At 34.9% G+C, this 24,011-nt stretch overlaps 1 protein-coding gene across 1 annotated transcript in view; it reads right to left on the reverse strand.

Annotated features, from left to right (window-relative positions):
• The window catches only part of LOC142334995 (uncharacterized), a 384,183-nt gene that overhangs the window by 85,348 nt on the left and 274,824 nt on the right, over positions 1–24,011 (reverse strand). The window contains exons 69-76 of the mRNA XM_075383322.1: positions 17,146–17,308; positions 15,762–15,872; positions 12,914–13,042; positions 6,387–6,644; positions 3,203–3,460; positions 1,048–1,176; positions 433–687; positions 1–51 (exon numbers count right to left, since the gene is read on the reverse strand). The exon at positions 1–51 is cut by the window's left edge and continues 72 nt beyond it. Coding sequence (XP_075239437.1) covers positions 1–51; positions 433–687; positions 1,048–1,176; positions 3,203–3,460; positions 6,387–6,644; positions 12,914–13,042; positions 15,762–15,872; positions 17,146–17,308 — 1,354 coding nt within the window. The remainder of the gene's footprint in view (positions 52–432; positions 688–1,047; positions 1,177–3,202; positions 3,461–6,386; positions 6,645–12,913; positions 13,043–15,761; positions 15,873–17,145; positions 17,309–24,011) is intronic.

Genomic DNA, 24,011 nt, shown 5'->3' on the forward strand with positions numbered 1-24,011 from the left:
ACTCAGAGTAGGGATTGCACGAGTCAGTAGACTCCATACATTCGTCCACATCTATCAACACAAAAACAACACTCACATTGAACAGCAACTATTACAAACAGCTCTATCAGGATCATTTCTCGAAATTCCGGCACTTGAAATTGGCTGGCAGACACTGGTACTTTCTGCTATGCCGACGGACACCGAAAATTTGATTTTATAGCCCAACAAAAAATCCAGATTTTAAGTCCAGATTTTGTTTAAGTAAACTTGAATCGGCTTTTAATTTATTACTAAAAAGAAAAATGTATCAAAAATTTTAAAATTTTTAAAACTGGATTTTAACGCTGACGTCTAGTTTCAGTTTTCACTCAAAAAGAGACGTTGATTGGCACTAGGAACGTTAATATTGTGAATATAATATGAGAAAATGCATAAGAGTCAGGCAGGTACCTTTGCACTGTCCCACGTCCCCACTGCCTCTGTATCCCTCCTTGCACGTGCACCTGTAGGATCCAACTAACTCAATGCACTCTGCATTCACATCACACTTGGGTTCTCCCTCAGTACACTCGGGAATGTCTTCACAGTTGCTACCCACTGGCCTCAATCCACTCTGCTCACAGAGACAGTTGTAGCTCCCCATTGAGTTCTCACAACGTGTCCCATTGTAAGGACAGGTAGAAGGCTCAGTGCATTCGTTCACGTCTAACCAGAACAAACGCACCACGATATCACAGCCCACAAAAGAGGGCTAATAATTAATATCAGAGGGGTGATTTCAGAGGTTGAAACCAGAAAAACGAACTCCAATTGTATTAAATCTATACTAAATTGGATATAAGAGTCATTTGGAAAAAAACCGATAAACAAATCATGAAAAATAAGTTTTATAATAAATCAAGGAATTTATTTACAAATTCGTAAAATCATAAAAGTGTTATATACCCACTTTTCCACTAAGCTGGGGGGGGGGGGGCAATGAGCTCTAATTGTATGCAATCTGACCAAAGTAGGTGCCGTTTTAAGAGCAGAAAAAATAATTGACCCTAGAGAGGGCACATTTACCTTTGCACCCTTTGTAGAATATGCTGCGCACGAATCCGTCTTTACAATCGCATGAGTAGGATCCAATATTGTTCTCACACTCCATGTTATCATCACACACTGTCTCATTGTCGGCACATTCATCCACATCTAAACAAATTTCAAATCACGTGACTCCCACAATAATGCAAAAAAAAACAAACAAAATCCGAATAAAAAACAAATAAGCAAATACTCAAATTAGCAGAGTTTTGAAGTAAGCAGGTGAGGGTAAGCTGGGTAAATTGAGACTGTTTGATGATTATTTCTAGCTGTTAAAAACCTGTTTTCCCACCAGTGTTCAAATTTTCTGTTTGCTTGTAATGGATGTTAAATAAGCAGTTGTTTGAAGTAAGTGGAACCACTCGAGTCACCCACTAAACCGGTCACAATATGATTATATTCCGTTACCAGAATAGTTTTCTTTCTATGTTCTTTTCTATGTTCCTTTTTGGAGTGCCCAAGTTTCGATATGGCAATTTATTGAATCACGTCGAGACAAATAGCTGAGCTAGAAAGGAAGCAAGCTAGATGCAGATTGCACCAGGTTGTCAAAAGTTATGGAATAAGTTATTCACATAATATTAGGTTTTAAAATCTTCCACATCTCATCTGCATTCCGCACAACCTATAACGGCGATAAGAAGGAAAGAATTTATTTTTCTAAAATAGATAAACACACAGTATAAAACATTTTAAAGTTAGTAAATTAAACAATTTAAAAATAATGCTGGTACTCTCTAGCGCAAAAAGGGCAGGTTACGAGGCCCTGGGACCTACAAAACACACACCCTAAAACCCAAATTTCGAAGAATCCACAAGACATTTTTTTCTTTCTACTGCACCAAGCGTTACAGTGATATTGGCAGACCCTGCTGTGGGTTCGGAAAATTAGGAAAAAGAAAAGGTTTTTTTTTTCAAAAAAAATCTTTTTTTCCCTTCTCCGGTTGAATATGCAAAAATCACAAAAATGGCCGTATCACGAAAACTGGAAGGTTCTGGATATTCCCATTTTAACACAAAAACGGCATTCCTATTTTGAACATCCTGTAGAATGCAGGTAAAAGGTACTCTTTTACAACTTACATAAAACCCTGTGTCAAAGTGAGGTATGGGGCATTACCCACAAACAACAGAGTTAATCAGTCAATATTACCAATTAAAAAGAATGAGCTGGTCAGTGGACTGGCTCTCGTCATTTTCGGGAAGTATTTCTGCTAATACCAGAGTTTTGTATAATTTAGTGGATTTGCATTATATAGAATTTCACTGATTTTGATTAATTTTTTGTTTCAGGAAACGCAGATTTTAACTTCTTGTGGCACGGGTAAACGTCAAGCTCAAACATGGTATTCAAATTTTGCTCACAATGCTACCGATTAATGCAATGCAAAACAAACTTCATTAGCTCGTAAACACGTAATCCAAAGACAAAGAGCACATTATGCTTTTCGAACAGGTCAAACAAATGTTCTCTTTTTCTCCTGAAGTGAATAAGTTTGAGGATTTTCTTTTTCATTTGCTGTATGCGAAGCAGCCTCGAGGAAAAGCAACAGTTGTAAACCAAGACGCCATATTGTATGATGTATTTGATATTAGAGTTATAGTAGAGAAGGAGCGCCTTTTGCGGCACAAAATGACGGATCTTAGATATAATTCTATATTGTGTTCCTAGCGGTTTCACTACGTAATCTACATGAGAATCAAACAAAAACTTTGAATCGAGCATAATTCCCAGATACTTACATACAGGATCAAATTTTCCAACACAGTTGTTAGAAATGAAGGGGAAGTGTTGGACTAAGACGAGAAAAAAAAACAGACCATCATCGTTTATCTGTTTATCGTTTATTCTTCTAGTTTTCTATTCAAATGAATTTACTGAATTCCGCTGAATTGCGGCTGATAACTTTCAATCTGCCACTTAAAATTTGACTCAAGCTTTCGCTTCAAATTATTTCATTGTTTGTAGTCACAAAACACAGAGACAAAATCTGCAACTCGGTTCGAGGTTTAATGAAACAATAATTTTAAATTTGCGTTAAATAGCGGTGAAAAAATTAACAGCAAATTTTTGTAAGGTTTGCAGTGAACTTAGCGGTTTAACGTGCAATAAGGAGCTGAATGACTGACTTACCCACACACACTTTGTCAGGGTCATCCTTAAAGCCCTCTTTACACGTGCACCTGTACGAGCCCAGAGTGTTGACGCAGTACTGCAGGTAGTGACAAGTGTAAGTGCTCTCCTCACACTCGTCTATCTCATCGCATGCATCTCCGTCCTCGTTCAGTCGGTACCCCTCCTCGCAGTAGCATTCCCGACTGCCATAAGTGTTGTAGCACAACCCATTCGGGAAGTCACAGTCGGGGTCGGGTTCACTGCACTCGTCCTCGTCTTAAACAATACAATAATCAATAGCATTAATTTCATTTCAATATCTGTTCATTTTCCTATTGTAAAAAAATACTTGCATTCTTCTCACGGCCTGATTGAGACCTGAACTGATTTTATTTTTCCATAAATTTTTGCAAGCTTATGTTTTCGTTCCAATGAAAGTTTTCTTAATCCAGACAGCGGTAGCTCAATATACGAAAAATAAATAAACTCATCTTCTTTTTTAAGTTCTGTAACACAAAAACACCAATTGCTCGAAACTTAAAAAGATCGGATCAGGACAATCAGAATCGCTTATTTTCTAGCAAATTGACAATGAGATATGAATTTTAGTTACCACTATAGACATTTATGACTGGTCTCAAAAGTTGAAAAATCTTCTAATGCTCTCCTCCTTTGTCTTTTGTCGCGCTTCATTTCAAAGCGCTAGTTATTGAGGATACTAAGTAATTTATCTTTTACATGATTATCGTTTGTATACAATCAAGTATAATTTTGCAAGCAAAAAACTTCTAACTACTTATAACAAAATGTTAATTCGTGACTCAGGTCCAGAAGTTAACTTAATTAAATACTTAAAAAACCCACAGGCGCATAATATCCGACCCTAATTTCATGGTCAACCAATCACAAGAAACGGTCAACCCAAACTCTTTTCATAGGCTGGCCAACCCATGGTCTTTTTATACCCAACACTTTAGTATCAAGAATTGTGCTTAGACTACTCACCCTCAGGAGCACTTGGGGCTGTCCTGGACTGCATCGCTCAACATAAACTATTTAAGCTTAATCTATTGAGGGGGGCGGGGATTATATAATCAAATGGGTTTTTTTGTTCAGACAAATTTAATCGATCGATATATTCATCTTACAGAGTTGAGATTGGTATCATTAGAAAGCTTGTGCAGCGTAGAATATGGAAATAAAAAGATTTTTTTGATTTTCGCTTTTAACAGGGAGTTATCGAGGTTTAAACTTTTGCGAAAATAGAGTGAATTCTGTTGATTTTATTCACATTTTCCGGAATTTTTGACTAAAACTTCGGTAATTTTGGCGAAAACTCTGGCTAAAATTCAGACTTTTTCATCACGGCACAAAATAAGTTTCTTTAGTCCACTTTGATTAAATTTGCAGGAAGTACACAGCCAAAAACCACTAACACAATCTTTGCAGACTCAAAAGAGTTGTATTTTTTCATCAACTTCCGTTGCGAGTGCTCCGTAATGAAAACTTTGCCGTTTTTTGCTAACTTTACTCGTTGATCATCAAAGACGCAGCATTTATTTTTGATTTTTTAACTAACAAAATATCTAAAGCTATAACATTCGAAAATTTAAGTGTTCTTAATGGACGATTAGCATTAGCACAGCTAGATTTGGACCAATCTTGGACGGTTACAATCCAAAAAAAGATTTTTAAATAAATAATGGCTTATTGAACTTAGCCTCAATTTTCCTGTTAATTTGGTCTACTTTTAGCTTAGTGTCAGCAATGAAAGAATGCTTCTTCTTTCTACTGAATTCAAATTAAATCTTTTTTGCGGTTTTAAATTTTGGTTTTCTGGCTTTGATAATACTAGATTTCACATTTTTTTCATTTTCAGGTATTTGCCCATTTTCCACGTTTTCTAGTTTTGTCACATGATCACGCTATTGACAGTTCATATATTACATTGTTGGCGTTACACAATCGATAATATTAAAAATAATTAAGAATTTGGACTCTGGTTTTCACGGCTTCGACAATACTTTCTCGAAGAATTTAATTTAATTTTTAAATTTTGACTTCTACTGTCGTTTTTACTTTGTCTTCTTAGTCGTATGATATTTCCTGTACAATTACCCGGTTTCATTGGCTTTTCATTGGCGTTGCATTCAAAAAACAAGCATTATTAATTTTGCCTTTTCATTTTCTCTACTTGTTACCTGGTTTCCTTAATGAGAGGTCACATGATACATTATCGGTGTTCGAAAAAGTTCAGTCGAACATATTTTGAGGGCCAAAGTATGACTTTACGGCTGGCTTCAAAAGCTTTTTCTGGCAAAACTTAACTGATTTTTTGTTTGTTGTCAGTTTCTTGTTCTTTTTGTAACCGCATAAACATTGAATACGAGAGTTCTTAATTCCCATCTTTAGAAACACTGGTAATCGTAACCCCATGGCATTATTTAGTTGATTTCTAATGGTTTACATTACTTTGAAATTAATTGTTTTTTTTCAAATTTACTGTTTTTGTTCTTTATTGACTAATTGTTATCAAGCCTTATTATGGACTGGTCACGTATCTTTTCTGGTGAATTAAAAGTTGTTTTGTTTAGTTTTAGTTTTATCTGACGCTATTTTGCCTTTGTTATTAAGTTTTGTTTTTTAAAATGGACACAAAAGTTTTGATATAATTAATTTTTGTTGTTGTTGTTTGATTTTGTTGTTCGTCTTGACTCGCTTTCTTAGTGTTGGCAGATCTCATCAATCTAATGCATCATTTTTTTGCTCCACTGAGTTATTTGCTTTGGAGGCTATCTTTTCTTTCATACACCAATATATTTTTATAAAAATACTTGAAATTTTGGGGTTTTCTTTCTGTTCCGCATTTGGTAGACAATTATGCCAAAATTGTGGATGAGCGGAGTCGGAACCTTATGTGCGATCGCACATTACCGAGCCTACTTGTTTGTTTAGTTTTTGGTTTATCTTCATCTTCACCCTCATGATATTTAATATTTTGTTTCATTTTCATGCTATTGATGCTTGAATTAAATGCTCTTGAGCTGCCTTCAACAAACCTTAAGCAGGCTTTCCGGCCAGTAGTCCTGACTGCATATACTCATCAATGTTAATTTTTGTAGTTTTAATTTTTTGTAGTTTTAATTCAAGACCAATTCAATTATTATTATTACAGTTAACCAATAATATTCAAGTAGTTTACCATCGCATGGGGAATCGGGTGTCGGTCTGTAGTATCCAGTAGCACAGTTACACTCAAACGAAGGCCCATTGTCAGTGCAGTTCTCGTTCCAAGAACAGTTGTGGGTTCCCAGTTCGCACTCATTGTCATACTCGCACTCCATCGTGATGGGATTACGTGTAGTGCCTCGGACACACTTGCACTTGTACCAGCCAATCGTGTTGGCACAATACTCCAATTCGCCACATGTGTAGTTTCCAGTGTCACACTCGTTGATGTCTGAAATCAACAGTTAAACATTGTGGTCTTAAATGTGATTGATGGAATACTTTTCAGCCAACCTTGTGGTCAAATTTACAAAAAAGGCAGTTGCAGTTCATATCAAAACAAGAACTCGCCTGGGCCGAGGATTTTCCCAAAAATAACGGGGAAAAGAGTGTAAAGATTTAAAAAATAAAAAAAAAACATCCGTATTTCTCCGCTTAATTAGGGTTGGAAGAGTTTATGGCTATAAGAGTGAAAATTTAAAAAAAACATAGCTGGCAGATTGCCAGAAAATAGCCGCAATAGATTCGTAGATCGGCAGTCTAAAAAAAACAGTAAAAAAGACAGACCAAAAAAAATTGTCTTTTCATTGAAGGCTGATCTGTTATATTTTGATTAAAAATATGTATAAGTTATTGCTGCCTCTAGTAGCTGCTCTCAAATAACCTTCAGTTAGAGCGACACACACCCATTTGACCTTATCTCTTTGAATTGAAGTAAATAAAAGTCAATTTCAAATTGAGGAAGTCATTTTTGAGAGTGAGGTAAGTCAAGTATGACCAAAAATTTAACCACGCGCATGAACAAAAAAAAACTCGCTCCACTAAGAGCGAAAAATGACGTCACACATGCAATTCAGTTGAAATTGCATGAACGAATGAACCAAAAGTGGCTGTGACGTCATATGGTCGTAACACAAAAATCATGACGACGAAATAAAAACATAGCCAGAAGAATTCCGGAAGCGACTCGAAGCGTCAGAACTTCACAAACAAAACCGTAATTGCAACGGAAGTCACTACCTTTTGTATTAAACAATTAACTCACTACCTCTCCAGGTCTGCTCTAAAATTGGTGAAACTTAAACCACTGTCAACAAGAGAAACGAAATGCTGCAAAATTTTATATTATTGAAAACGTTTGGTAACGTTAAAAAATCAAAAATAATTAAGGTGGCCAAAAACCTGATAGTCTGAAGAAGCTGACAAGGTTATCAATAGCCCTCAAATAATTCATGATTCTAACCTGAAAAAGATCGCGAATGCAAACGGCAGATAATAATCTTAGAAACTAAGTTAAATCTTTTGAAAATGGAAAGCTCAAATTTAAGAATCAGAAAACACCTATAATTACACTGCTAATCACTGCGATTAAAATAAAAAACAACACACGCCTGTTTTCTTGTACATAAGCTAGACAACATGAATTCATACTAAATAAAAAAAAAACTGATCTTAGAAAAGACATAAGCAGCAGAATATTCAAAGGCAAAAAATCGTTTTAATTAATACGGAGGCCGGAAGAAAGCTGTAGTAATTAGTCAAAAGTAGAAATTTTGGAAAAAGCTTGCTATCAAACTATCCGTACTGCCTTATGTTGAATGAAATCAATTGCAAACCAAAGAATTGACGAAAATCTATAAAAAGGTGAAATCATTCATTTTTTACAACTCAAAAAATCAATATACCAAAAAAATAAAGGTGCTAGGACAAAACCAGAATGATACTAACTAGAATGTAAATATGGGCACAATGTAAGGAACACCGTAAAATAAAGATATTCTTGATTTTTGAAAGTTAAAAATCAATTTAAAAAATTCAAGAAAAACGAATACATTTCATTGTTCAGCATTCAAGACATAGAAAAAATAACTAGTCATCCGATACAAAGATCTATCCTCCTGAAGAGAACAAAAAATAGGAAAAAGTAGAATTCATAAATACGAAACACTGAAACGTTTTGCAAAAAAATGGTCAAAGAACTTTCAAGTTAAGACTTCATTCATGAAAAAGTTTTTCAAAACTTAACACCAAAAAATGATTGAATTTTTATTGAAAAGAAATTAAAGTCCCTCATGTTGCACAAAAAAACTATTTCTAGCAATTACAACCAAAACACAAACAAAAAACTGACAAAAATGGGAAAAAAAACCAGCAAAACCGGATTAGAATATGTACAATTTTATGAAACAAAATTACATCGAGGTAGAAGGAGGCGTTGAGTATAGAAATCATCAAATAGAAGTTGCCATATTAACTGATTTTTGACAATTAGACGGTTAAAAGATCCAAAAATGAAATAAAACTAATATAAAAAAGCCAAAAATTAACTAAAAAATTAAGAATTATGTGCCAATTTTCAAATTGAAACGCATTTTCAGGCTCTGCGAAAAACACTGTGGTATCAATTTGCGAGGTTGACATTTCAATATAGTATCGAATGAAATTTATTTCCACAAGAAACCAAATTAAAAGCAAAAAAATTGGGCCACTTAGACGAAAAAACGGCTAAAAACGGTCATCTATTTGTGCAATTCAGTCAAAAACTACTTCTCAAGGTCAAAAAGTCATTCACTAAACGCAGCGCATGATAAAAAAACTTCTATCGCTTAGTGAAAATCTGTTCACCAAGACAGCTTTTCTCTTTTTCGCTTTTAGGTCGAAATGCCGCGTGAACAAATCTACTTCCTGTAAAAACACAAAGACGGAAGAATTCCGGAAGCGACTTGCAGGGTCAAAACTTCACTAACAAATCCATAACTGCAGCGGAAGTCACTACCTTTTGTATTAAACCATAAACTCACTATCTCTTATGGTCTGCTCTAAAAATTGGTGGAACTTAAACCACTGTCACCAAGAGTAACAAAATGCAGCAAAATTTTATATTATTGAAAATGTTTGGTAACATTAAAAAAACCAAAATAATTAAGGTGGTCAAATAACAAATAGTCTGAAAACGCTGACAAGGTTATCAATTGCCTTCAAATAATTCATGATTCTAATCTGAAAGGATCGCGAAAGCAAACGGCAGATAATAATCTTAGAAACTAAGTTGAATCTTTTCAAAAAAGAAAGCTCAAATTTAAGAATCAGAAAACACCTATAATTACACTTCTAATCACTGCAATAAAGATAAAAACAACACACACTTGTTCCTTGTTGTACATATGCTAGACAACATGATTTCATACTAATTCAACAAATAAATTGATCGTAGAAAAGGCATAAGCAGCAGAATAATATTCAAGGGCAAAAAATCGTCTAAAAACAATACCAAGGCCGGAAGAAAATTGCAATGAATAGTTATAAGTAGAATGTTGAAAAAGACTTCCTAGCAAACTCCAAGTACTGCCTTATTTTGAATTAATTGCAAACCGAAGAAACCAAGATCTAAGAAAAAGCTGATTTCATTCAATTTTTTAACAACTGAAAAAATCAATAAAACGAATATTGGGGCGTTATAGGTTTTATCCCGTATCCATTTTGATTTTGGTTTTCAATACTCATTCTGTTCAATTTAGATTGGCTTTCTGAGCAACTGCTGTTTAAAAGCACTTTGAAAAGAAAGAGCGAAGAATGAAATTAGCCTAGAGAAATCAAAAAGATTTCATTCAAAATGTCGAAAAAGCGGCAAAATTAGGTAAACCAAAACAAATTTTTATTCAACGAAGTAATGATAGCATATCAGGACAACTCCTGGCGCAATTCAAAGAACCATTTTGACTAAACAAAAAACAAGACGTAGAATGGACTATGAACGGTATGGACGGATTAAGAAAACAATAGCGCTAAGATTGAAAAACAGTAAAAAGTCTGAGTCAAACTGCCGTATGTGAACGAAAAACCACTAGCGAGAACGCGATTTTTTTCAAACACTATTTTCTCACTGTTCTTCAAAACTAGAGCTAAAAAATTACACACAAAATCACTTGCTTTTTCGCATGTTTTGGCGTGACCAAAATTTTCATTTCAATTTGAATTAAAAAAAATCCTGAAAAAGTGTGAAGAGATTTTAAAAAAAGACACCGCCTCAATATATTCAATTTTTTTTAAATTTTAAACATAGCCGGCAGATTGCCGAAATAGGTGCGAAAGAATAGACCTGCATGCCATATAATAGAGATAGAACCAGATACAGAACTAAATTGAAAAAAAAATCGACGCCGCTCAGAAAACTAGGTAAAAAATATTCAGCGATAAATTTTAAAAGCTTGTTAAAATTCATTCCGCAGAGGCCTCTTATTAGGAAGCTTTAATGCACATACGAGTTCCTTTGACCTTAAACAAATTCAAACTAAACTTAAGTTTCAAAGTGCAAAAGTCATTTTATTGAGGTAAGTCACGTATGATCAAAATCTAAATATAGTCCAAAATAAATAGAATGGTCAGAATGCTGTTAGGCTGAAATAGCTGACAGGGCTACCAATTGCCCTCAAATAACTCGTGATTCTAATCTCAAAAAGATCGCGGAAGCAAACGAAAGATAATAATAATAATAATAACTTAAGAACCTGAGTTAAATTTTTCGAAAAACAATGCTTAAATTCAAGAATCAAAAAACAACTACAATTAGATTTCTAATGACTGCAATTATGACAATAACAACATATACCTCTTCTTTGTTGTATATGCCAGACAACCACTCCATGCTAATTCAAAAATTGAAATAATCATAGAAAAGAAATAAGTAACAGAATAATATTGAAAGGCAAAAAATCGTTTAAACTAATACCAAGGCCGGAAGAATGTTACAGTAAATAGTGACAAGTGGCAATTTTGGAAAAGGTTTTCTATCAAACTCTCAGTACTGCCTTATGTTGAATGAAATCAATTGCAAACCAAAGAAATGACGAAAATCTAAGAAAAAGCTGAAATCGTTCATTTTTAACAACTGAAAAAATTAATATACCAAAAAATGTAGGTGCCAGGACAAAGCAAGATTGATACTAACTAGAATGTGAAAAATATGGGCACAATGTAAAGAACACCGTAACAAAAAGACATTCTTGATATTTGAAAGGTAAAAATCAATTTTAAAAATTTAAGAAAAACGAATACATTTCATTGTTCACCATTCAAGACATAGAAAAAATAACTAGTCATCCGATACAAAGATCTATCTTCCTGAAGAGAATTCATAAATACGAGAAATTGAAACATTTTGCAAAAAAAAATGGTCAAAAATCTTTTAAGACTGCATTTATGAAAAAGTTTTAACTGTTTTTTCAAAAACTTTATTGAAGCTGTTTTATTGAACCGAAATTAAATTCCCTCATGTTGCACAAAAATATTATTTATAGCAATTACAACCAAAATACAAACAAAAAAGAAAATTGGAAAAAAAACAACAAAAATCGGATTAGCATATGTACAATTTTGTAAAAATACACCGAGGGAGAAAGAGGCGTTGAGTATATGAATGATCAAAGAGAAGTTGCCATTTTAACTGATTTTTGACAAAAAGACGGTTAAAAGATCCAAAAATGAAGAAATTAATAGGAAAAGCTAAAAATTAATTAAGAAATCAAGAAATATTCTCCTATTTTTAAATTGAAACGCATTTTCAGGCACTGCAAAACACTGTGGCATCAATTTCCGAGGTTGAGATTTCAATATAGTATCGAATAAGATTTATTTCTACAAGAAACCGAATTAAAAGCAAAAAAATGGCCACTTAGGCGAAAAACGGCTAAAAACGGTTATCTATATGTGCCATTCAGTCAAAAACTACTTTTCAAAGTCAAAAAGTCATTCACTAAACGCAGCGCATGATCAAAAAACTTCTTTCGCTTAGCGAAAATCTGTTCACCAAGACAGCTTTTTTCACTTTCGCTTTTAGGTCAAAGTACCGCGTTAAACAAATCTACTTCCTGTAAAAAAAAGAAAAAAAAAGACCGAGAGAAAACCAATACTCCTCTTCGAGTCGTAAAAAAAAACCAAGAGAAGCCCAATAATAGCCCCAGCTATCGCTGTGCGGCTATTAATAAAAGTGGAAGGAGTTAGTGACTATTGGTCCCCCATCCTCCCTCTGTCGAACATGTTACTTTCAATTTGTGCATTAACCATTGCACCAACTGATACTATCATTGCACGTTTCAAATTGGTTATAATGGTAATTGTGTAAGAGTGTAATTTTTTTAAATCAAACCACCCTTGATTACACTCCTTGCAAAAGTGTAAAAAAGCAGAAAAAAGTGTAAACACAGTATTTTTTAAAAAATTATATTTTTACACTTTTTTCCGATAAATAGGAGGGAAATACGCATTACATCCTAACCCCGCTAAATAGGGGTGGATTAAGGGTGAAACCTCGGCCTGGGCGAGAATCAGCTCTTTTGGTACTTTTAAAAAACACATTGATTCTGACGCTTTAAAACATTTTTGAAATACCAGGAAACAAGAGTCATTCAAAAACATAATTTTTGACCTACTCAACCAAGAACAGGCGTGACAAACACTTTGGGAGTATAATTGAAATTTACATGAAAATGTTGCAAGAGGTACCTGAGCAATCAACACCATCGCCCTCGTAGCCACGGGTGGCCGAACAGTTGCAAGTCCAGAAGGGTACCAAGTTGTGACAGGAGGCTTTCTCATGACAGTTGTCCAGACCTTCCACACACTCGTCAATATCTGTAAACGACAAAAGTAGGAAGTCAGTCAAATTCGAGACATTTTTTTTAATCTCATCGTTTGCTCATAGTCGAATAGTGAAATCTCAAAAACAAATTGTGTGCGAACAAAAGTTTGACAAGACACTGATGAAAGCATAATCCGTAAAAACCATCTATTTAAGGTTTCACTTAGCAGCGTATGGACTGCAGAGCTTTGAGTTAACGTTGTGGCTAAAAAACAGAGTGATTCAGGAAAGTTAGGTTAAGCAAATTCTTCCAAGCGCACTCCAACCAGAAACATAAGCTTCGAAAGTGACTGAAAAAACAGTTTTTTTTTCATTTTTTACAGAACCATTTTATGTACTTAACTGTGTTCTTTGTTTCCATTATTGCTGGCCGATCCAAAGGTTAATACAGAGAAATGTGAATGTTAGCAATAAAAAGTCTATTGAGCGTAGAAAATTTAAACACGAATTTCGAAATATATACCGACCAACGTCGGACAAATTACTCTCGAACAACAGATGGGGCAAAATAATTTAGTAGGCATAAAGTTTAGAAGTTTTTCATGGTTGCGGAAATCCCTACCCCAGAGGAGTTCAAACCCCCTATCTCCAAGATAACATCCGAGTTTTAAGTTTTGCAAAAGAGGCGATCATAGAAAACTTTGCACAATTGATAGCAACGAACGAAATAGTTATCTTTCCGAATTGCAAACGTTTCTTTCCGAATTGACGATGTGTTGAAACACCTTCAAAACATTTTTTAAAAAAAAACAACGTGCCCAATTCCTTAGTTCTTGGTTTCTCTAAACGTCATTTTGATCAATTTATCAAACAACCTTTTAAAAATTTTACAAATATTTTAAAAATGCTGACAAAAGTCAAAATCTTTACGGAAGATAACTAAATCCATAAGTTTCTATATTAATCCTTTTGTTTAAGGAAAATGTCTAAGCAATTCAGACGATGACCAATACATCTTTTTAATGGAAAATGCATTTTAAGAAGAACTTCAATTCAGTTTTCAGTGCCTAAAACACAACTGTGCTTCAAACTGATACTCCTTTAATGATGTTATCTTTTCAGAAAATTTTCCATTGCTATCCAACGCTAACGTTTTGAAAAAAATGGATACAAAAATTAATTTGTTTTAGCAGTCCAAATTTCAAATCTTTCGAGCGCTATCACAGAAATCTGTGTCAAGTCCTCTTTAATAACTAAGTTTTTTTTATTGTGTTATGCCTAATTTTTCTTTTGGGTTATTTCTTCAAAAATTTGCGGATTCTGTTTAAAAACAAACAAACGGCAGTTGGTTTTTAAAAAACTCTGGTTGCTTCTCTATGATGGTCTACCGTTTCCTTACTGCCACAAAAAATGCGCATTAAAAGGGTCCTGGGACCTATGTTCTTTTTCATCTTTGTGTATTTTCTACTAGTTTTGTACAGTAATTGAGGTATTCCAGATGAAAGTCATGTTCCAAATCATTTCTACATATCTTTATAGAATAAAGCCTCTAGAAAATTTTCATTCAAGTGCATGTTAAGACTATGAAATTGTTCGTAAAAATAATTTTGAATAAATAAAATTAATTATGCAAAACAGTAAGCGTAACTAAAAGCAACAATTATAAGGAAATCAATGCGTCTGAGACATTACTTATTATAGCTGCAAAGCTGTAAGCTGAGCGTAGCTATATTGCGATGGCCTTAGTTTTCGTTTTTGTTTCGTGGTCTGACGCTCGTTTTGTTATACATTTTTTCATGCCGAAAACTTCAAACGAGCAATTTTGTTGATCTCTTTATGCGGCTACTTCACAGCTCTTTTGCTAGTTTTATGTGCAAGACGTCATTTTTTAAACTAATTGACGGTGAGGTTTGTGATACGTTTTTATCATAATTGACTTATCTCACTCTATAAATGACTTCTAATTTCACTACGGTCAATTGAGATTACTTTAGACCCTATAAAGTCAATATATGACTCCTTTATAATGATCAATGTTAATAACAAAGCATCGTGACCAATATAAAAATGAATTTTGTTTCTTTTTGAAATGAATCTTGAGTTTGAGAATGTTTTAGTCTTTAAAAAGGTTGGCAATTGCATCAACTCAATTCTGTATCTGTCAATATCTGTATTTTACATCTCGTTAGTCTGTTTCGCAGCTATTTTGGCAATCTGCCGGCTATGTTGTGAGTTAGTTCCGTCCGAATTTCTCGCGGCTCCATTTCAAAATGAGAAAACTCCACTTGCTAGCTCTTTCCTAACTTTCATCGTAACAATTGAAAGATGTAATGGTCACAACTCCCTGTCATTCGGTGATATGAAAATGAGTGTTTTATCGAAATTTTATAATGTTTGCTTGAATAGGGTACTAAAAATGTAACATGAAAAAAGATCCAGAGTTTAGGCCGGCAGCATTGTGGCTGTGCCTCTAATGGAAACGCTATTTGTTTGAAAAAATATCGACTCTTTATACATTAATGACGTTTTCTCAAACAAAGACGTTCATTGTTTCGAAAGATCTGAAAGACGTGTGAAAATCGGCGGTCGTTATCAAAATCAGCAACAGCTGTCTCTGCTCTGATTTGCAAAATTATAACTTTTCTCAGACGTAAGAGACGCTGTTGAGTTGCCTTGAAAGGCTTGAGGTGCTATGAATGTCACCTATTTGACTGTCTTCACAAGAAGCGTTTTTGCGTAATTGACGTTTGCTAAGGAGTTTGTTGTACTAACCTTTACACTCCCCTCTCTCACTCATGTAGTATCCCTCTTTGCAAATGCAGAGGAAGTTGTCATCGTCTATTGGTTCCAAAATGGCGTTCTCCTGACACGTCTGGTTCCTCACTATAACATAAATGTTGAATATTAAAGCCATTTCTGTAGATAGTCCAATAAAGTTACAACGAAAGCGAACGTTCAAAAAATCGGACATACAAATGAACATTGATATGCAGATATTTGAATGTTTTAAAATAGAACTTTGATCTTTGAAACGATTGATAGTGCTGTAACTTCATGGGACTTACTATATCCAGTCTCTATATCCAGTCTGTTCAGAATGATGACTATAGCATAATTAAAATGGTCATAATATATGAGTTATAATAAGAAAATAGTTAGATTATAGTTAAGATATAATAACTTGGTTTCCTTCCTATGCTAATCGGTAACACTACTAAGAAATGCAAAATTAGAACACAATCTTTAGGAAAAGCTTCGGCTCCAGATTACTCCAGTTAACAAGTTAATAGTGCACAGCCAAGAATTCATTTGTTTCTGGGATGTTTTCCGTTTGTGCCCCCTAGCTCAGAGGGTGCGTATTATTTACACCCCCAGACGCACGTGCCATTTTGTCACAATGATTTACAATGTAAGGGCATGTGCTCTGTAACGGGGGGGTGGATAACGTATTGGCGGGATAACACTTTTTTGTTAATTAAAACACTCGTTGGAATTGGAGGAACATAAGCGACTATGTCGGAAGAATTGTTATCAAAGGACGAGCACGGAGATTGAATCGGTATTAGCTAGGTTGAGCTTAAGGAAGCTGGCCTTAGAGAAAAAAGGGGCGAAAAATTGCAGTAGGAAGTGGGAGTCAAAACATACTAAAATTACTGTTTACATTGATGACATATGCGTCAAGTGATATTTCGGTGATCCTCACACTTAGATACTCGTACATCTCTAAGAGAACTGCAAAGTGACTTAAAGCTCTCGGGTTAAACCAGTTTACGAAATTTCTCATGATAGATGGGGAAATATTCAACCGCAAAATTGCTTTAAAAAAGCTCACAGGGCCAAACTTTGTTTGAGAGCGGTGAACAATTCATCCTATTGTAATTGGTGCCGTCAAGCTTAAAACTCAATTATGTACTCGAGCCAATTATTATTTTTTTTTCTCGTCAATCCAAAGAAGATAGAGTCCACCAACTAGTTAGGCCAACTTGGGACTTCTAGCCTCATGAAAAATATAAACAAATTGTTGGAGCCGTCAAAAATTAAATGAACTGTCTCTGCTATCAAACATTGTACAGCAGTTATATAAACAGTCATCACATTCAAAAGAGTTATTGCATTATTTGATGGTTTCATTAGTGTTGGTAATTAACAGACTTACCTTCGCAACGGTTGATGTGGGCTACGAATTTGACAGACCACGGTGAGCTGTTTTCTCGTGTAGGTGTAATTCTGTGTACTTTAAGGTAGACCTGCTTCACGTTTTCTATCGGCGACGATGCAATAACTTGAGGCACGCCTCTGGCGAAATCGGTTCGAGCTTGCTAAAACAACAAATGAACGGCGTAGAAGTTAGCTAACAACACAAGATCTACGTGTAATTTCTATTTTCTATCTGTGTGAAGAAGTTCTTTAACGCAAAATGAGGTTAAGGAGGGATTTTGGCACCTCCATGCCAGCTCTAAATTACCAAAATTTTTCTGGTAGAAGTGAGATTAGAACGCGAGTCTTTACCGAGGCGAGTCACCATCTCATTGTTGAGGATGGATTATGATGATTAATACTAAACATGTAATGCGTTGTTGTTGCTGTAGCTGTCGCACAGAGCTGCATTTCGCAGGTAATTGTGGCGCGTTTATTGCCGTTTTCAACTGGTGCCCTAGTTGCATTTGTATCATAACAACAGATATATCAGTAGTAGTGTTACTGAAGGGGATCGTCAACATCAGGAGAAAGGGGCAAGGGGGCGGATTATTCTGTGCAGTGTGGTCGTGTTGGACTGATGGTATTAAATCCAGCCAGTTGGCTACCTCTTCTGGTCCTTCTCACAGGTCAGCCACTTTCAGGTGCGTGGTGTTCTTACTGCAGTTGAAAATGTGGTTTACGTCATATGGTGCTATTTCACATTTGGGACAGCAGTTATCAACATTGTTACAGATCCTACTCAAGTAAGAGTTTAGCAGGGGGCAATATCCAGTTCTCAGTTGAGCTAATCGGATACGTGCAATTCTCGGCAACGTTTGTTCTTCTTCTGCTATCTTTGGTGGAGGTGTGCCTATTTGCTTGCAGTCTTTGTTCAACTGAGTATGAACCGTGTGTCGGTGGATACTATTGAGCGCATTTTTGTATTCTTTGCGATTTAATTGCCCTTTATGGTTTGTGTGTTATTTCACGCAGTCCCTATAAGTATCACCTATTGTCGGTCTCATGGGACAAAAACTGGTTGAGGAGGTTGTTTTATGATCAGCACGGTCGTTCTGATAACTACCGGAATTTCTCTGTGTACTAGGGACCCGAGAGAGTGGTCTTGCCTGATCTCGCCGCGAAAACCCGTTTACATGTATTGCGTAATGTGTCATGAACGTATTACATACATGTGCAGTAAAATAGTGAAATAGGATTGCAACTAATGAGCTCATGAAATTCTCAATCATATCTCTTTTTTTTGCTCCATTTCTCATTTACATCATATCCGATAGCGCATCTCGAAAAAATTTCAACGAAATGTAATTCGCTTGAGCAATAGAAAAACTGAATTAGGCAAAAGTACTATTGCTTGCCCTGGCAAAATAAGTTTTCGATTAATCGAATTAGAAGAATAAAAAACACCAACAAAAAAGGGTTTGGTTTTTGACAAATGAGGCAAACACCGACTTTATATCTAAAAAAAACAATTTTTTAAAGAAAAAGTGGAGCTTCTAAAGACAAAAATGTTCGAAGATCTTGGATAACATGAAACAAAGAAGTACTGGAACATATACACGAGGAAACAAACGAATAGACTAAAGCGAGAAATCCGGCCATCAGAACCAGAAGCTCAATATTGGCAAGGACTTTCAACCCAAAGTCGTTGACATCCGAGGTCTATTAAACACACTGGAGTGTCATTGGTGGGATTTAAGGATAAATGAGTAAAAGACTCCGCAAAAGGAGGCTGACTTAGAGTCATGTATATCATACCGCGATGTCTTCAATTTCCAGCACGCAAATAACAATTTGTCACAAAAACTTTATCTAAACAGTTCAGAAACGATTTGCATAAAATATCTTCCCAACGCTGCGTGACTGGGCATAAGAATCTGGAGGAAGCCTTTTTTAAGAGATATAATAGACGAAATAATCAAGTTCGCCATGAGTGAGTTTCAGAACAATACATCACACGAACTACGAAAAATCTCAGATTCAATTATGGTGACATTAAAGACAAAAGGCCAGGCAGAAATAGGGAGCATATTGGCTGAAGCAGTGAAAAGAAGACCATTTGGAATTCAAATTCTTTCAGCCTGTCCACACACACTTTGAAACACCTACTGTTACTTGAACTAAATCACATCACACGTTGAGCTCCATGTTTCATGAGGGCGCATACGGATGAATGTGCAACCAAGAGAAAAATATAATGGAAACAAATAATATAAGAATAAGTTTGGTCCCAACAAGACAGAAAAAATCAGACTTATATAACCAGACAAGACGGAAAACCAGAAGGAAAAACCTTTAAAAAGAGAAACAAATCACTCAGGAACGACAAAGTCAATTCAAACCTGACCGGATGAGAGGCTGTCAATTTTCATAGCTAGAAAACAAGTGATTAGAAGAAAACAGAAAACATAGACTACGTCAAGAAACAAAGGGAGATAAAATAGCGGAATGAATCAAAAATAAACCTAGGAACACCATTTTTAAATTGCACCCCAGGCCTACCCCAGAGTATCAAAATGCCCCCTAAGGAAAATCCTAAACATCAATTCTTGAATAGAAACTTCTCAATGACATGCCAACGGCCGATACTAGCGCAACAGCTAATATCAACAGTACTCTATACCGATGAACATATTCCAGCAATTGACAGTAAAAAAACGTGGCGAAAGCAAAAAGCGGACAAATGGAAGAGTGGAGTGAGAAAAGTGCATTAATTGTAACTATCTAGAACAACAGAGCATTAACAGAACATACAGCATGGAGTTATACAGTTAGGAAAGAAATAACCCAACAACGATAAAGAAAACTTTCTTTTAGTTGTGAATGATACAACTGGCCTGCACGAGGGAGACAACAAGAAGAAATAGGAAATGATTTTCGGAAAGGTCGAATCGGTTGAATGTAAAAGATTAAGAAGCTGAATGCATCCTGTTGTTAACACAATCAACACAAACAGAGACCAGGATCTCAAAGGACAGTCAGTTCAAAGCAAACTGAAAGGACGCAAACAAACCAGTATAATTCAGACGGGTGTAAGCAGCAGCTGACTGTTTGACTATGCAATCTTGTGCCGTCAGAATTAAATCAGCAGTGAAGCACCGATATTGATATTGGTCACCGGAGTTAGTAATAAAGAAATAATTATCTGCGATTCCATCAAGTATTTAGGTATCAATATTGATAAAATCTCAACCTTTAATAGTCAAATTGAAATATTTAAAGAGAAATTATCCCATCTTATCGGTTTAGTAACACAGCTGCGACATTTTGTTTCAAGAAAAGTATTGCTGATTTATTACAATTATTACGTGAAACCTTTGAATCAATATAGTATCTTAGTTTATGGTGGAATTTATCTGTCAAAACTCTGCCATTTAGCCATGTTCCAAAGAAAATTCTACAACTAATACTTGTGGAAAAAATCGGGAAAAAATGTTGACCATCAGTAAAAAAATAAAAAATCATGACTGCTATGCAATTGTTTGTGTGCGATTTGGTCAAGTTTTTATTGCGTAGTGTTAGGGAAGATCTGTGCTCAAAATCGAACACTACAAGCACGAGTTCTCAGTTCTACAAAACTTCGGGAATTAAGAACAACTGGGAGAAATTTTTTTGCAGTACCAGGGATCAAAAATTTTGAATTACATGATAAGGCGGAGTCTGTACCCAATTGAAGTTGTGTTTCGAAAATGAAATCCATGAACTGAAAAAAGATTCTATTCTCATGGTAACCGATGAACTATGGCAAATTGTACTCAAATGAAAGAGGGAGAAAAAAATTTCCTTGAAAACACGATAAGTCACAGCATCCTGCTTCAAAAATTGCCATGTTTTGGCGCTAGAGGTAATGTTCTTCAATGGTTTGAATCCTATTTAACAAAACGGCAACAACGTGTAAAAGTAAGCGAACTGTTGTCGTCAAACGGAAGCATTTGCTACGGGATTCAATTTTGTGCATCAAAATTTGAAATAAATGAATTTTTTATTTATTACGCTGAAGATAGACATTTATCCGAAATTGAATTTGAGTTTTTCTTTTTTATTATTTTTTTAAAATTAACCTGTTCTTTTTATATATTTATGTACACATATTTATAAGTTGCGTCTATCAATCTTTCTAGTTTTTTCTGCTTCTTGGTGCTGGATACAAGTGTCAAACTGGAGTGTTGCTCTCACTAAATATGTATCTATCAAATTTTTTCGGAAAATGAAGTAAAAATTCTTGCATCAAACGTTTACATTTTACATTGGGTCCTATTACTTTGGCACGCAAAAGCTGTACAGTGTCCTCTCCATTAGCTGCTGTGCTGCCCTCTGTTGTGGTGCTTTTGCTATTTAATTATTTAAAGTGTGGAGAAATTTCTCAAAACTTTGCGAGTGGGAATGGAGACTCCTCTCAAAACCAAGAAAAATTTTCATCAAGCGCAAGTTCTACCAAACTTGCTGTTTAAGATGTAATACTAGCAAATATTGAGCACAAAAACTTAATCGAGACAAGCAAAAAATTGGACAGCCAGGGACCAATAACAAAGGAATGGATTCATAAAATATGAAATGATGGCTGCCATATTCCAAAATCCAAAATATCGTCAAATGACAGAAAAAAACTCACTCGCCCAAGAACGCCGGAGAAAGCTGATACCAGCATGAATCAAGATAATCTACTAGAGAAATCAGGCTAAGACGAAAAAAATCTGTTAGATGAATTTAAAAAACATAGCTGGATAAGTCCTGAAATACAATTCAAAGAATTGAATGAAAAACTTTTCAATACTTTTAGAATGAAAAACTAGTACTCTATAGCTGACCAGCATATAAATTTAAAAATGCCAGCCAAAACACAAACAAAATTATCATAAAAATGAGAAACAAACGATCAAACAAACTAAACAAAAATATAATCATTGCTAAAACTTGAAGCTTTTACCCCGAAGGCAAAATTTCCCTTTAAATATACCTAATTCAAAAATATTTTCCAAACTAATTTTTGTTTCTGAAGTTGCTGCAGTAATATAACTGCAAGTCAAGAAAAATTTCATTGGCCCTTGAAGATCGATTAACTCGCAAATGACAAAAATTATTTTTGAAAAATGAAATCATGTGCAATTTTTAATCGATTGTTGCTGAAAATTGTGTTATTAATATCTTAAGAATAATTTCTTGTCTCTAGACGCTATCCAGTAACCCATTTCCAAGCCTTGAAAAATTAATTGGTTCGAAGATCGCTAAGCAATAATTTTTATAAAAAAAACTTCAAACCTCAAAAAATAGAATTTCGTTCTATTAGAAAAGTTGAAAACCATTCAACTGCCCCCTAGCAACTACTTGGTAACAAACTATCAAACACTGTATGAGGTTATTAGGCTACTAAGGCAAAAAAAAAACTGAATAAAAGAAATGTTTTGAAAAAACTTTAAAAAAATTGCAAATTTTATCAGAAATTGTTTAAAATTCGAAGGTTTAATTTGTTGAAAACAAATCCATTGAAACAAACAACCATCAAGTAATGTTTTTCAGACCGTGGAATAAGTTTCCTGGTACTAGAGAATGGACAGATATCAAAAATTGACAAAAACTTTAGGAAAACTAAAAAAAATTGCAGATTTTATCAAGAGAATGCTAAAATTCGAGACATTAAAATGTTGAAAACCAATCCATTGTTGCTAGAAACTATACAGTGTCCTATTTGCCCAAAAACTTGAAAAATGACAAAATTTTTCAATAAAAAAACTTGAAAAAAATTGCAAAAATTAGTATCATTTTGAGTGTTTGTATTACCAAAACATATAGCTCATAAAATGGTCATAACGAGTAATTTTGTCTCGCAAAAGGCCTTCATCAGCTTTTGAAAACTTCAACCTAAGACATATCAAACAAAAAAACTTAAAAAATCACAAGAAAACATGAAAAATTGCACCATTTTGAGCCCAAAAACACCATTGCACCATCCCAGCAGCTGCACCACTCTAGGCACTTGAAGAACTACTAACGTCCGCTTTGCGCCTCTAATGAAATTTAATGCCCGCTGGGCTTCACCTGTCTATCCCGTATTGAAAGATAAGTCATTAAAAAATAAGTGAACACATCTTAGAAAAAAAACACAGCGCCCCCAATACAATTCAAAATCTTTGAATTGTAAAAAAAATGAAGCGCAAAAATAGCCGCCTGGAATTGCTGACGCGGCTATTAAAAACTAAACTCACGAGAAATGCAGCCGGTAATACCACATTTGACGCGCATGTGCTTTCATGCTTAAAAATCATTTTTCGTTCCATATCACGAAACAAGAAACTGAACCACGAAAAGTTTTGCCACTGAGAAAACCAACGAGAATACAAACAAATGCACCTATTACAAAATTTGAATGTCGAACATTAATTTTAGCGCCACGAAAATAGAACATCAGAAACTAACACGCGAAAAAAGGAAGCAAAAAGGTACAATTTGTCGAATCCAGCAGTCCGGTATCAGCAACCCATCTGGCTCGACAGCTGAGCACATGAAATGACAGAGCCAGCGGATTGCACATTCACAATAAGGGAGAAAGCTAATGGCGCTGGCTTTTAAAAGTAACTCTAGTCTTTCAAGTCAAACAAACATGAACTGCGCATCTGCAGGAATTCAATTTCCATGGTCGCAGTGATGTGTAGCTGGGATTACATTGTAGGACGCTTCTTTTGTTTAATCGATTTTCCAAAGAATGAATTCATTTACGCGCTCATGCCGCTCTTTCACTGCCGTAATGTGCGTGATTCAGATACTAAACTAACTTATTGATAATTCAATGTAACCGCCCTCGTGGAGCGCAAAATCAGTCAAGTTCAT

The sequence above is a fragment of the Convolutriloba macropyga genome, chromosome 2, assembly GCF_964194025.1.
Source record: "Convolutriloba macropyga chromosome 2, txConMacr16.3, whole genome shotgun sequence".
NCBI classification, from domain to species: Eukaryota; Metazoa; Xenacoelomorpha; order Acoela; family Convolutidae; genus Convolutriloba; species Convolutriloba macropyga.